The 15,644-nt window shown below is 44.5% G+C and overlaps 2 protein-coding genes across 4 annotated transcripts in view; one reads left to right on the top strand and one right to left on the bottom strand.

The window, feature by feature from the left end:
• The window catches only part of pde12 (phosphodiesterase 12), a 99,738-nt gene extending 94,038 nt beyond the window's left edge, over positions 1-5,700 (top strand). For both annotated transcript variants that reach the window (XR_011358001.1, XM_069939618.1), the window contains one exon: positions 4,935-5,700. Coding sequence is in view for 1 of the 2 variants with exons in the window: in XM_069939618.1 (XP_069795719.1) it covers positions 4,935-4,951 (17 nt within the window). In the remaining variant the exon portion in view is untranslated. The remainder of the gene's footprint in view (positions 1-4,934) is intronic.
• Positions 1-15,644, bottom strand: part of dennd6aa (DENN/MADD domain containing 6Aa) — a 103,046-nt gene that overhangs the window by 32,881 nt on the left and 54,521 nt on the right. For both annotated transcript variants that reach the window (XM_069939615.1, XM_069939616.1), the window contains exons 13-15: positions 3,467-3,532; positions 1,610-1,674; positions 903-992 (exon numbers count right to left, since the gene is read on the bottom strand). In XM_069939615.1, the coding sequence (XP_069795716.1) occupies positions 903-992; positions 1,610-1,674; positions 3,467-3,532 (221 nt within the window). The remainder of the gene's footprint in view (positions 1-902; positions 993-1,609; positions 1,675-3,466; positions 3,533-15,644) is intronic.

Raw genomic sequence — 15,644 nt, 5'->3', positions numbered from 1 at the left:
TCGACACACCTAGTGCAGATATGGACATCCGGGAGTCTGGAAGACTCTAGGACCTCCCACATCTGGCACTCCCAACAACACACAGCCCTAACACTCATCCTTTACCCTAATGAAGTAGTAATAAAGACTATCTTACCCTAATGTGCAGTGACTCGTCCTCAACCTGTGCTCCCACTCACTCGCTTGGGCCGCTCACTCGCTGCCGCTCCCAAAAGCCTTTCCTTTACTTTAATACACTACCCAATGTGACCACAAGCACTGTCAGAGCAACTTAGGAATACAGGTACATAGTTCCCTGAAAGCAGCCACACAGTTGGGCATGGTGGTGAAAAAGACATCTGGCATACTTGCCTTCATCGGTTGGAACACTGAGTACAGTAGTTGAGATGCCGTGTTACAGCTGTGAATCAGTGAGACCACATAGAGTATTGTGTGTAGTTCAGGTCACCATGGTAGAGGAAGAATGCGATTAATCTTGAGCTGATGCAGAAAAGATTGACAAGGATGCTATTGGAATTGAAGGGCTTGAGATACAAAGAGAGGCTGGGACTGTTTTCTCTGGAGTGAAGGAAGATGAGGGGTGACCTTCTAGAGTTTATCAAATCATGAGGCATAGTAAAAGGAGAGTTACAAGTCTTTTTCCCTGGGTAGAGAAGTCTAAAACTAGTTTCTTCCTCCCAAAGAGAAAGTAGTGGGTATATGGAACAAGGTACCAGAGGAATCGGTAGAAGCTGGTACAATTACAATGTTTAAAATATATTTAGACAGAGACTTGTATAAAGGCTTAGAGGTTATATAGACCAAATGCAATTAGCTCAAAATGGCACTAGTTGGGGCAAATTTATCAGAAGGGCCTTTTTCGCTGCTGTAAACTCTATGACATTTTGAAGAAATTAACATACTAATGGAATGATGAAGCTTTGAGTCAGCTCCAAGAAGTAACGCTTAAGAATCACGCTCTGTGCTTCTGAAGGACGCTTTTGTTGAATACCCTAAAGGGAGGCAAATAAAGTATATTACTAATGAGCATCATTGAAAGATTTCCACTTCAAAGTACAATTGCAAATTTTTGTCGGCATTGTTTGATTTTAAACTGAGATTTACTTACACCTCCTAGGATAATAAACAGCTTTCAAGGTACATCTAAAGACTGCATCATTTAGGGAACATCTAAGTGAGGCATGCTGATGTGAATTATGCACAATTTTTTTTAAATCATTGCTTGATATCGAGAATTTGTATCAGATTTTAAAAACTGTATTTTTTTTCCTGTGTCTGTCCTTGATTTTTCACATTTAAATTTACAATGAATTGCACACATTATAAAGTATTTTTAACTTTGCCATCTGGGGTGGAATCCGGGTCACTTCAAAAGGAACACATTATTGTCCCCATATTAAAAATTGTACATAATTAGTCTAGGCAATCTCAATATATTTTTAAACAACACCAGACTGGTATTTCCACTCTGCATCTGGACTTGTGCCATTATGAGCATTTCATGAGGCAAATACAGGAAATTACCCAACTTCTCAACATGTTGTCCATGCAATAGCTCGTGAAAAGTCACCAAGAAAAGAGATTAGATGATTTGCCATTTAATCTTTACCTTCTGTAGTTGTTTTATTATCTCCTCATCTCTATTCAGGTATGTTTTATAGGAAGTGTAAACACCTGAAGAAACAAAATGCAATAATGTTTTCTTTAGTGATATCAGAAATGTTACGCTATTAATAAAGACATTTTCAAATAGTTATCAAGAGAAAGCAAGCATGTGCATTTTTCTAATTTAAAAAAATCTTTTACCCCCACCATTGTATTACTTGGTAGTTCATGGTTGAAGTTTATTTGATTTGAAGCATCATTTATTTCGTAGCAAATAACTCAGGAATTAAAGGAAACTAACATCATTCCACCAATCAAAATCTGGACCATTTTCTTGGTCACAGATTTAAGGTTAGTTCAAAAATGTAAACATTTAACATTACGATGTGAATCCTGGCTGCAGTGGTATATTTATTTAATATTAATATTACTGTAAGTAATATAAAGTAATTAATTAGCCAATGGAGAGTGTGTGAACGACTTAAAAGCTTGAGCATTGGTCTGAAACAACAGAGCAAAAATACTTTGATTTTCCTTGTGGGTTTTCCTTAGTTTTTCAGTTAAATATTTTGGATTACTTGTAACTCTGCACATCCGTGATCATAATTTACAGACATTTTTTTCAAACTCCAAATGTTTTAGCAACCAGAGTGAATTTTTGGCCGCTTTCCAACTTTTTATATCAATCACAGATTCATAAATAAATCATACTGTTTTAGGAATCATACTACTCATATTTCAGATATCTTCTTTGGCTTGGCTTCGCGGACGAAGATTTATGGAGGGGGTAAAAGTCCACGTCAGCTGCAGGCTCGTTTGTGGCTGACAAGTCCGATGCGGGACAGGCAGACACGGTTGCAGCGGCTGCAGGGGAAAATTGGTTGGTTGGGGTTGGGTGTTGGGTTTTTCCTCCTTTGCCTTTTGTCAGTGAGGTGGGCTCTGCGGTCTTCTTCAAAGGAGGTTGCTGCCCGCCAAACTGTGAGGCGCCAAGATGCACGGTTTGAGGCGATATCAGCCCACTGGCGGTGGTCAATGTGGCAGGCACCAAGAGATTTCTTTAGGCAGTCCTTGTACCTTTTCTTTGGTGCACCTCTGTCACGGTGGCCAGTGGAGAGCTCGCCATATAACACGATTTCAGATAGATCTTTTTATATTAACCAATATTATGGAAATATTGCAATAACAGCCTGAAAATGTGCCATTAAAAACAAATTCTTAGAAATAATGAAGTCAGGCTGCAATTGTGAAAAAAATTGCAAGGCCCATGTCAGGAGTGAGATGAAATACTCTTGTACTGGACAAGTTTACAAAAGGACAACTCTCAAGAAGCTTGACCCCATCTATGATAAGGAAGCCATCTCTACTGGCATTCCATTAGGATGCGAACTATCCATTCCTTGCACTTAAGTTGTACAGTGGCTTGATGTGCAGAAAACAAAAAATGCATAACAATTGTTCCCCCAAGCAGCTCTGAGAGCACCTACCAAACGCCACATGGAAACAGCAGCACCTACAAACTTCACTCCCATGGTACAGCATCTTCCTATGGAATTATACATCACCGGACCTTTGTTATCACTGTGTACATGCTGGAGTAATGCACAAAATACTGGCAGATTTCAACAGCATCTACTCTAAATTCTGGAACTCCGGACTCAAAAGCATTGTGAAAATATCTTCGCCCAAGGACAGCGACTCTCAAGGGCAATTGGTGACAGGCAATACATGGTGTATTCCATACATGAGTATTATAGGAAACCGATGAGCTATGTCATTTTCATATTTAACTTTGGAGCACAAATGATCAAATAATTAAGTGAACAATTGATTACTTGCTGAACAAAACAATTATAATCATTACCAGGTTTAGAGTCCAAAGTCTTCAGATTTTTCAGTTTTTTCACTTTGACCTGCTTTGGAACATCACCTGAAACAGAACATTTTAAAACAAAAAGAGTTCAGTTCCGTTCAGGGAGCGGAAAAATAGTGCAGGGAGAATGAAATGGGGAAAAAAAAATAATCCAGAGGGACACTTATTATTTTCTCCAAATACAGGCAGCCACGTTACAAACAGAGAACTCATACTTATGAAATGACTGTTCCCCCAGTTTGCACAAATGCATAATTGTGTCCCAATTCGCAATATGCAATAGCAGGAAGTGATATCATCTTCTGTACAATGGTGGACATCAGACAGGTCGTTTTGGACATCCTGAAAATGTGTGAATCTATCACCTGACAGTCAGGTCTTGTCAGCCTCCATGTCTGCAAGTTAGTTCAAACAATAACGGAGCCTAATCTAAGGATTTTATTGATATATTGCGGATAACCTGGGAACGATCCGAGGAGAGTCAGGCTGTGCTGAGAAGCCATTGGAGGAAATGCCTGGTTATAATGTGATAGTTTGAAAAGCTACATAGTAGCAGAAGAATGTAGAAGAGGGAGAGACCTCAGGGACCTGTGTTCTGGAACAAAGTCTGGATAAATACAATGATGAACAGCAATGATGGTGAGAATCTTAGAATATGTCCTGGTACTTTAGATTTTATGGCGGGGATCCTCGAGCCGCAGCTGAGGTGCAAAATCACCAACTGCTGAAAGCCACTGGAGCCTTGGATCAGACTTACAATAGCTTAGTGGTGGTATGCCACTCCTTGTGAGTATCAATCCATCAGTGGTCTGTTCAATGTGGGTATCTCCACTGCATTCATGGTGGTGAGGCAAGTGACTGTTGCAGTGAAAAAGCTCCTCATTAAACATTTCATTGAGCTGCCGAGCGGAGATCTTCAGGAGACAATCGATGCATTTGAAGAAAAGGGGTGGATATCCAATGTGTGCTGATGCCAACAATGCCACGAATATTCTCATTATTGCCCTAAATGACGATCCATTTTCCTACTACAAGGGTGGTACTCCATTCTTCTGCAACTTTTTGATCACAACTGCTGGCAAGGAAGATGAATCCATTAATAGCAGTTGTCCTCACTTAATAATGTAAGCCTTAAAACTCTATACATTGTTCTTTTGTGTTTCCAGGTTGGCCTGGTTGCACCCATGATGGTCGAATTCGTATCAACTCCCCCATTTACAGAATGGTTGAGGATGCAGATAGTTATCTATTTCCTGTGATGCAAGTGAATATTATAGTACATAATGAGGCTTTTAACATGTAATCTTCCAAAGGCCTAAAGTATTTTCTTCTATGCTAATCAGTGTGTAGCTATGCAGAACCTTGCTTTGTACCACGGCCCATGATGAATGAGAGTTCGGACTGTTTCTAATGCCTTGTATTATGAGTAACTCATACCTTCGCATTACTTTGTCCACAGGTTTCCAAAAGCGTTGATAGAGTGGAAATCCCTGCACATTTGATCGGGGACCTGGCCTACCGACTCAAAAAATGGCTGAAGAAAGGGTTCACAACATCATACCATCAATCACTGCAAGCGTAGATTCAACTATGAGCTAAGCTCTTCGTGAATGGTTGTGGAAAATGCCTTTGGGCGCCTCAAAGGCTGCTGGAGGTGCCTGTCTAAATGAATGGATATTAACACCACCTTTGTGTCAGACGTTGTTGTTGCTTACTGTGTCTTACATAACATATGTGAGATTAACAAAGAACACTTCCTGGAAGAGTGGAAGACTGTTGAATCAGATCTCCCTCCACCAGAGAGGGTTCCTTATGAGGATCCAGTAGGCCGGGGTCACCAGGCTATATGTGAGGCTATTAGGACTGTTCTGTGTGGACGTGAAGAAGTCAATTGAGACACGACACCTAAATGTCAATAAAATTTTATTGCGCATCTTAGAACGTTGTGCAACGACAACTTCTTAAAGTCTAAGAATGAAGTTTTGAATGACCATAGGAAAGTCATGTATAACGTGTAAACATTAACATAAAATATCAATAAAAGCAGTGCATCTATAATTTCTGGAATTAACACAAAAGTCAGTGAGCACAGTGTTTGCAACTTGCAATCCCTGAAGTCTGTACGCACATTTAAAAGTAATGAACACAATATCATGTAACTTTAAATTCTAAAACTTTGTAGTGCACATGTCTAAGTCAAGAATAAAGAAATTTAACATATTGAACTGCTCACCAATGATTAGAACTATGAACAAATGTAAACATTCTGACCTTGCAATTAAACATCTGATTACCTAGCAGATCATGTGCAACTTTTTGCTTGGGATTCTCAACCCTCATCCTCTTCCTCCAGAAAAAGGATGTAAGAGGGGAAATGGGAAATGAGAGTCAACTGCCAAACCCTCATCACCACTCTGAAGAGGCTGTGCCCCTCTTGAGGGGTTTATGGTGGTGTGCACGTAGGTGGGGTTCATCATAGGTGCAGGAAGATGGCAGTGGGAGGTGGAGGGATTTTTGAAGGGGCAGGTTGTGGAAGGAGAATTGTATGGGAACAGCTGATGGTGGCTAGAGGATGGAGGGCTATTAAATGAGGCATGTGGTTGCAAGGAAGAGGAAGCTGGTTGGAGGGAAGATCAGGAGGCTGGCCAATGGTGGAAGGAGACTGGATGGCGGAGGGATACGGGCAATTACATCCATCAATGAGGCCAGGTTCCTCACCAAGCCAGTCTGGGCCTGCATCTCCTGCTGAATCCCATTGATCAGGTGTGTAAATCCCTATTGGTGTTTCATTCCTGACTCTCTGCCTGCATCAGCCCCTGCACTATCTCCGCATGCCTTTCCCTACGCTGAGATTGTCAATCCTGGTCCACCAGGTTTATATCACGTCGGCGCCCTTGGATTTCCGTCGTTGTCTCCTGCCTTTTCGTGGGCTTCCTACATTTCTTCTCCTCCTTTTGGTCCCTGGATAACAGTGCAACACATATGAGATTTAGATGCCACGTCACGTGGATGAACTCAAACAAAAAAGTGATAATGAACAGTTTAAATACGATTCTTACCTGCTTCCAGCGAAACGTCAAATGAGGTCCCTCTTTTCTGGGCAGTTGAGATTTGGACAGTTGAGGTCTGCTGGGTGGCTGAGGTAACTGGCAGTGAATGAGGTAGAAAACTGGGTTTAGGATATTGTGCAGCAGGACCTCTCGAGGCTCCAGGTTGGATATCAGGGAGAGGGGCTCAGCTTGCTTGTTGGTTCCGCAGATATTATATGCCTCGTTGAAATAAAGTCAGTCCAAATGGTCCTTCCCACTCCTCCTGATGTGGTCCATAAACAGATCAAACCTCTTCCGAAGTGTCTTCAGCTTATTTTTGACCTGGGATGTGTCCATATTAAACCCCATTGCCTGAGCTTTGATGCTATCTGCCCCTAAAATAGGCCATCAAATTATATCAAACAGCCTCCTCCAACCTCAGTGAGAGGAGCTCTTGCACCTCCCTATCCCCCAGTTTACAGCCATAATTTAAAGATAGTTTTGAATCTAAACTTTTTATACGCACACTGAATTTTTAAACTGCAAACTTTTAAATGACACGCCCAATTGAGGAGAGGATGAGCCACTGTCTGCCTTATCTCAGGACTCCAGCAGACGACTTCATTCAACATGTCGTTAAATGTGCTCACGCAAAAACATGCGGCATTTTTGTCCTGGGATACAACTTGTCCTTTTCACACTGGGTTAAATCAGCCTATTGGTTTCAGCTGATGCCAGGGATGTGAGTAGGGGGTTGAGGCTATCAATCCCTGGCGAGATTTGGCACCGGGATGCCAATTGATTCGCTTCACACTGGACCCTTAGCCAGTAAATTAGCCATCAATTCCACAGACAAGGTGCTAGTGTGAAATGGACTATCTACAAATTCGACTTAAAGACAGACTTAGGAATGGAACTCATTCGTAACCTGGGGACTGCCTGTATACTAAATTTCAATGCAGTTGGGCAAACAGCAGCCTGGCTTTTAAAGTTTTAGTTTGATTCCTTAAATTAGAAAGAGGAACCTTGTTTAAATAGATAATAAATCATCTTTGTTACATTCCATAATGATTGCAATTGATTTCTTTGTGAAAACTGGAAAGTTGAGGGGGAAGCCCAACTTTTTCCTGAAACCAAAAGTAAAAACACAATGCTAGAGAAACTCAACAGGTCCAACAGTGTGCTTTATGTAGCAAAGATAATGTTTTGTGTTTGACATCAGAAACAGTCTGAACTCTCATTCATCATGGACTGTGGTACAAAGTAAGGGTCTGCATAGCTACACACTGATTAGCATAAAAGAAAATACTTGAGGCCTTTAGATGATTACACGTTAAAAGCCTCATCGTGCACTATAATATGGACAAAATGTAGGCAGGCATCCGAACAAAATGGTAATTCATAGATGGGGATGGAGGTCACACCAGCAAACAGGGTGAGGAGGAGCATTTGTTGACTGAACGGAAAGGGAAGGAGTGGAGAGCTGGAGAAAAGAAGAGAGGGATGAGGGAAGAAAGGGAGGACAGGGAGCGGTCTAGCAGAAACTGGAGAAGTCAAGAGAGTATCCAGTAAGAAAATTAGGTGTTGCTCTTCCAATTTATGGGTGGTTTTTTGGTTTGACAGGCCATGGACAGACACGTCAGCATGGGAATGGGGCATAGAATGAAAGTAGTTGGCCATTGAGAGATCCCGGTCATTGATGCAGACGGAGCGAAGGTGATCAGTGAAGCGATCTCCCAATCTGCATCCAGTCTCTCTGATGTAAAGAAGGCCACAATGGGAGCACCAGATGCAGCGGATGGCTCCCTCAGATTCAAGTGTTGCTTCATTTGGAAGGGCTATTTTGGGCCAAAATCATGGTGAGAGAGGTGTGAGCAGGTGCATCTGCAGGGAAAGGTGCCAAGAAAGGGTGAGTGGATCAATCCCTATGGAAGGCAGAGAGTGGAGGAGAGGGGAGATATGTCTGGTGGTGGGACCACAAAAGAGGTGAACAAAATTACGGAGTATAATGCGTTGGATGCGGAGGTTGGTGGGATGATAGGTGAGGATAAGGGGAATCCTGTATTTGTTGTGTCTGGGGACAGAGGAGGCCAGGGCAGGTGTTCCCATTGTGACCTTCTCTACATCGGTGAGACTGGACGCAGACTGGGAGATAGCTTCGCAGAATATTTTCACTCTGTCCGCATCAAGGGAGATTCCAGGGGTCAACTATTGGAATTCTGTGCTCCACTCCCGTGCTGACATGTCTGTCCATGACCCTCTACTTTAAATTAAGATCACCCATAAATAGGAGCTCCAACACCTAATTTTCTGTCTCTCTCCAACCAGAAGGCATTAACATAGACCTCTGGTTTCAGCTAGCCTACTTCCCATTCTCCCTCTCTTTCCCCCAGCTCTCCACCCCCCTTCCCTCTCCATTCACAGAGCCACCCCCCTCCCTCTGTTTGTTGGTGTGCCCTCTCTCATCGACCCATTACCTCCAGCCTGTTGGACTGTGCTCTTCCGCCCCCCCCCCCCCCCAACCCCCCAACCAATTTGTTCAGGCACCAGCCTACATTTGGCTCATTCTTTTACAAAGGGCTCAAGCACAAAACGTATCTTTATTATTATTCTAAAAAGTACACTGTTTGATCTGCTGAGTTTCCCCAGCAATGCATTTTTACTTCAATCATGGTATCTGCAGACTTTTGTGTGTTACTCTTTGTTCTGAAGCTGCTTTCTAAGAGAGATTATCAGTACTTCACAACGTGAGATTTTTTTTTGTGTTGTTATGTTCCTCCTTTCTGGGTCAATTCAACAGAAAGAAAGAGTTCTCAACTTTGAATACTGATTATTTGCAAGCAAAATGTGCAGACAACCTAGGATGCATGTCCATAAAATTGGACTCACCAAAATATTGAAAAAAAAACCTGAGGTGTTGCACTGTGAGCACTGATTAGAAAACTTTACAGCTTTAAGGAGTTACATGCCAAAAAATGGAAGCCCAAAAAAATATGCTTTGCAAAAAAGAAAATATTATTTTTATATATACACACATACATACACTAAACAGATGATACTCTTGCTTCTCCATTGATATTTGTACCAATTAGTATATCACAAAATACAATCAAATATTTATATGGAAACATCTTTATATATTTTCAACATTACTGAGTTTGAAGCATAATAAACAGGTAATGCAACTTGATTAAGCACCCAATTGACACCAGATCATGTTATGGATGTGTCAAATGAAGGCCCACTGCTTCTCTTTTAATTCAAGCCCGTAGGGATGAAAAAGCAAGAAAACACCCATGTCCATCGCAGCTCCGACACATAAAACAGCAGTGCACAGGGTAAAATGCACGACATGAGACATGAATGCCTTGCAATACCTTGCCAAATTAAGGTACATGTGACTTTCAATCTTGACTGTGGGCTGCCACACCTCAGAAGCTATCAGGGGTGGTCATGAAGGTGGCCCTATGGGTTGTCTTTATAGTCAGGGGGTGGGGTATACAACTGCCGCACATCTAGTATGGGTATTTAGCTGCAGTGCACCATCTTTACAATCAGAGGTTACTAAGATGGTTGGAGAGAGGGTGTCTCCTTGTGGTGGACCTAACGTACTGTGACACCCCACTCCAACTAACCAAATTGAACAGCTCACCTGTGGAGGTGGCCATCTAAGCTAGTCATTCTGGCCAGGATGACTCTAAATACATCATCAATGTGACTGGATGGTTCGCAGTTGTTCAGAGAACAAGACAGAGGCACAAGGAACTGAGTCAATTCTAGAACAACTCACAGCAGGCTCCTCATTCTGTAGTCGAGAGAAGTGGTTGTGAGTGAGTGAGTGAATCCAAGTGGTAAAGGTCCAGCAAGTCGTGCTATCTACCTCAGAATCCTCCAAGTTCATCTTCTGATCCAGAATCCGCACTATGGAGCAGGATGAGACGTGCTCACCCTTCCTTCTTTCAAAAGGCTCACCGAGGGAGCTTTATGGTCCATAGCCTTCAGGAAGAGGACAGTTCAGTCACATCCTCCCAGATGGGTACATAGAGGATCAGTAAACACTTTTACGCCAAACTGCAAGTCAGAATGGCCTCTCATAATTTCCTGTCCTCTATCGCAGAATTTTTAGACAAAAGGGAGAGTCTAGACTAGCCAATTACCCTGGGGGAGCTGATGTACTCCATTCATTCCTTTGGGTTGATTAAAACTCCCAGGGTTTATCGCCAGAATTGTACATGGCTCTGTGGGACTGGGTGGGCCCGGACCTGTTGGAAGTATACACCATTATGTTTCTGGCAGGTAGCATGTCAGATTTCATGAGGAAGAGCATCATCTCACTCATCTTCAAATAGAAGGGGGAGGAGGATATCAGGAATTGGAGACCCATATCATTTAAAAAAATATATTTTATATTTGATTTTCCAAGACGGACACAAATCCAAAATAACAATACAATTTCTCAACAATGATATATCCAACATTCAGAGTCTACTTTTGCCCTGCCAACCCCTCTCCCTTCCCTCCTATACCTTAATACCACAAGGAAATTATTATGTAAATTAAACAAACAAAAATCCTTACAGGAATTAAATACAAACTCAAAGTAACATAAAATAGAATGAAAAAGATACGCAGAAAGAGCATATCATCTGCGCCACGACTCACTTCATTTATCTCAGTGGTTCCACCATTAGTACGGATTTTTACCTTTCTTCTATTTAGAAGGGATGTAATTATATCTGCGTACCTGGATGTTGCAGATAAGGCTACTGCACCCTAACAAATATGTTGTAGCGGCAGCTACAATGACAAACACACCACAGGTCCGTACAGGTTTCAGTTGAACTGGTTTATTTGAATCTTAACGCGCGCGCCCTTTAAGGCTGGTGTGAGCTCCACCCTGCGCTGGCGGTGACATCACCACACTGCATAGAGGCACGCGCTGTGGCCTAAGCCACAAGGCACTGTTGAACCCCCGACAGTGCCATCTTCACGTGGCTGCTCCACTAGCGTGTCATTACACGCGAAGCCGGTTCTCCAACAATCGATGTGCACCTTGACGTAGCAATGAACCTTGGAAGTTTGGCACTGAGTGCAGTTAGGTGCCATCTGGGTGACCTGTTTTTTTTTTAAGGCCATGCCACACGAATCGCTCCGCCACCATGTGCACCAAGGTTTTGATGGATGGGTGCGCGAGGTTGTGGACCATTTTGAAAGCTTGCTATCTCCTCTGTTGCGGTACTACTGGATGTGGCATGTTGGTGGAGACGTCACAATAGTGTGTTGGGGCTGTCCGGTAGCTTTAGGTCATCGAGGTGGAGGCCCAGGATGGAGGTTCGGAACGCCTGAGTCTCATCATCCCACTTTTGTGCCTGCGCTAGCTGGGCATAGTTCAGGCCAGGGGCCAGGTTGTGGATCGTGGCCATGAGAGTGCATCAGCAACGACATTGTCCTTACCCGGCAGGTGCCAGATATCAGTGGTGAACTCGGACATGTAGGACAGATGTCGTTGCCGGCGCGCTGACCAGGGACCTTTGGCCAAGGTGAAGGCTTGGGTTAGCGGCTTGTGGTCGGTAAACATGGTGAATGGTCTGCCCTCCAGGAAGTACCGGAAAAGTCTGATGGCCAGATATATAAACACAAAATCCAGGTCCCTGCCCACTGCACCCATCAAGTGCTTGAATGTCTGAGCCGCGTTCTTGAGGCCAAAGAGCATTCGGAGGAACTCAAAAAGGCCGAATGGGGTAATGATGGCTGTCTTACCAGTGTTGTTTGGGTGGACCAGGATTTGATGGTAGTGCTGTACCAGATCGACCTTGGAAAAGACCCTCGTGCCATGCAGGTTGGCCGTGAAGTCCTGAATATGCGGGATGGGGTAGCGGTCCGGTGTGGTCGCGTTGTTCAGGGGGCAATAGACTCCACACGGGCGCCAGCCCCAGAGGCCTTGGGGACCATGTGTAAGGGGGGGATGCCCAGGGGCTAGCCAATCTGCAGACAATTCTTTGGCCAACTGGAGTTTGTCGGAGGGCAGCCTTCTGGCCTTGGTGTGGAGCAGGGGGCCCTGGGTAGAGATCTGGTGCCATATGCCATGTTGGGGCATGGCAGAGGTAAACTGTGGCCATAGGATGTTGGGGAACTCGTTAAGGATGGAGGTGTATTCATCCTTGGGGGTGATGATGGGAGCTACACCTGGGTCGCAAGTGCTGGTGGCCTCGAGGCAGACTATTTGGAAGGTGCATGCATTCACTAGATGCTTGCCTTTCAGGTCAACCAGCAGGCTGTGCGCTTGGAGGAAGTCAGCCTCCAGGATTGCTGTACCCATCGTGGCCAGTATGAACCGCCAATGGAACTTCTCTCTGCCGAGCTGGATTTGCACGTTATGTGTGCCGAAGGTTCTGATCTCCTTTCAGTTGGCCACGCGCAGTGTGGGATCTCATGATCGGGTGCGGGACTCCAGGGCGGTCAGAGGGAGCACACTCAACTCGGCACCAGTGTCTACCAGGAAATATCGGCCACTTGATTTGTTGGTCACGTGGAGGAGACTTTTGGCATGGCCAGCCGTTGCAGCCATCAGTGGTGGCTGGCCAGGTCATTTCCCTGGAAGGAGCAGGGTTGTCTGCACTTGCGAGCTTGGGGCCCCCAGCCCTGGTGGTAGAAGCACCAGGTGTTGTGTGGGTCCTCAGTCTTGTGCTTGGGGACAGTCTGCAGCTGGTTGGGTCTGGGAGGGGGGGGGGGTCACCTGACTCACGGCGGCCTCATTTTCCTGCTTCGAGCGCCATAGTATGTCAATGCGGGCTGCGACCCTGCGTGGGTCAGAGAAGTCCTTGTCTGCCAGTAGGAGCTGGATGTCATCTGGCATTTGCTTGAAGAATGCCTGTTTGAACATCCTTGGGGGTGATGATGGGAGCTACACCTGGGTCGCAAGTGCTGGCATGGTTTATGACCCTCTGCCAGCATGAGCATCTCATCTATGCGGGCGGATGGGGCTCTGTCTCTCAAAGTCCAGGTGCATGGGCCTGGTGGCACGTTGTCATCGGGAGAGGCCGAACGCACTGAGGAGGTGCTTGAGCGCGAGGTATTTACCCTCCTCCGCTGGATCGTGGATCAGGTCATCTACTCTGGTGCCAGTCTCCTGATCAAGGGTGCTCACGACGTGGTAGAACATCATGGAGCCTGAAGTTATCTGCCGGAGGTGAAACTGTGCTTCCACTTGCCCGAACCATGTGCGTGGGCGAAGTGTCCAGAAGGCGGGGAAGTTTCACCGTGATCGCAATGACGGCTGCCATGTCCATGGTTATGAGGCCAGAAAACATCTGCACTCGTTGGGGGTCACCAATGTAGCGGCAGCTACAACGCCTGAAATGCACCACAGGTCAGTACAGGTTTCAGTTGAACTGCTTTATTTGAATCTCATGCGCACCCTTTAAGGGTCGTCATGAGGTCCGCCCCGAGCTGATGGTGATGTCATCATGCTGCCTAGAGGCGCGTGCCGTGGCCTAAGCTACAAGGTGCTGTTGACCCCCCCCCCACCCCCAACGGCTCCATTTTCACGCAGCTGCTCCACTAGCGTGGCATTACTCGCGGAGCCAGTTCACCAGCGATCGATGTGCACTGCCACAGTGTCATATTTTCTCCTTAAATTTACGTGATTTTCTCCAGGGGAATACAACTCTACCTCTGTGTACCATATTGTAATATTTAGTTGGGGGTTGGACGTCCACGTAACCGCTATACATTTCCTGGCTACTGACAAGGCGACCTTCACAAACTGAATTTGATATCTGGACAGTTTAAGACTCATGTCCATGTTTCCCACAAGGAACAATTCCAGATCCTGTGGAAAATCCACTTGTGTAGATTTTTTTCATAAAGTCTCCCAGGTCCTCCCAGAAGGATCTCACTTTTGTACACAGCCAGGTTGAATAGATAAAGGTTCCAATCTCCACACCACATCTGAAGCACATTTCCAAAATTTCTGGGTTTCGATTTAAATAGTTTTTATAGTGCGAGGTACAGTTAATGCAGAAAATTGTATTGCACCAACCTGTACCTGGCATTATTGACTGCAGTGATGCTGTCCAGGCATATCTGACCAGCACTGCTCATGGATTGTTGTGCCCAAGTCCATCTCCCACCTCTCCCTTGACTTGTACAAGCCCAGCTTCGGGCCCTCACTTTGGGATAGGAAATACATCAAAGAGATGAACTTGCATGTATTTCCCTTTCAAATTAGAATCTCCATGGCAATACACATGGGCAAGGCCAGAGACTATCTCAAATTATCCCTTAAGAAAGATCTTAGCTGGAAATAGCAAAAGTCTTATTAAACAAATCATATTTATTTCTTAGTTGTTTGAATGACATAAGCTGCCCTTGCTCATAACAATCCTCGATACACCTGATCCCCTTCCGGCACTAGGTGGCCAGGACTTTATTATCCAGAGTCATAGGTATTAATTTATTCTAGGTCAAAGGCACTTTAGGAGATATCCCCCACCTTTATTCCAATATATGGATTTATTTTTTGCCATGTTTGAATTACATGTTTTAATATGGGGTTATCAGCCCACCTCACTGACAAAAGGCAAAGGAGGAAAAACCCAACACCCAACCCCAACCAACCAATTTTCCCCTGCAACCGCTGCAACCGTGTCTGCCTGTCCCGCATCGGACTTGTCAGCCACAAACGAGCCTGCAGCTGACGTGGACTTTTTACCCCCTCCATAAATCTTTGTCCGCGAAGCCAAGCCAAAGAATCAGTTTTCTTCAATATCAATTTTGTGTCCCATTTACGTATGAACTTTTCTGCTATCTTTTCTTCTACTGTATGTAACCCAATGTGTGTCTAGGAGAGGGCACCACCCCACTTAAAGAGTGAGGTGATAAACCTTGACTGAGAGGCTCAATAACATTTTTTTAAATCTGGCAATTTCAGGCCTCCCAATTTATAGATCCAAGTCAATTCCATTCTATAAGAGGTAGATCTAAATATCACAAATGATGAGAAAAGATTTTTCCCCCACACCTTGATAAAGGGCTCAAGCCCGAAACAGTGGTGAGGCATCTTCACCGTTGCCTCATAAAGGCACTGTTCGACCTGCTGAGTTTCTCAAGCATTTGTGTGTTTTTTCAGAAGAGATGGT

The sequence above is a fragment of the Narcine bancroftii genome, chromosome 5, assembly GCF_036971445.1.
Source record: "Narcine bancroftii isolate sNarBan1 chromosome 5, sNarBan1.hap1, whole genome shotgun sequence".
In the NCBI taxonomy this organism is placed as follows: Eukaryota; Metazoa; Chordata; class Chondrichthyes; order Torpediniformes; family Narcinidae; genus Narcine; species Narcine bancroftii.
Note: the sequence above shows the minus strand (reverse complement) of the source record. Positions and strands in the feature narration are given on the sequence as shown.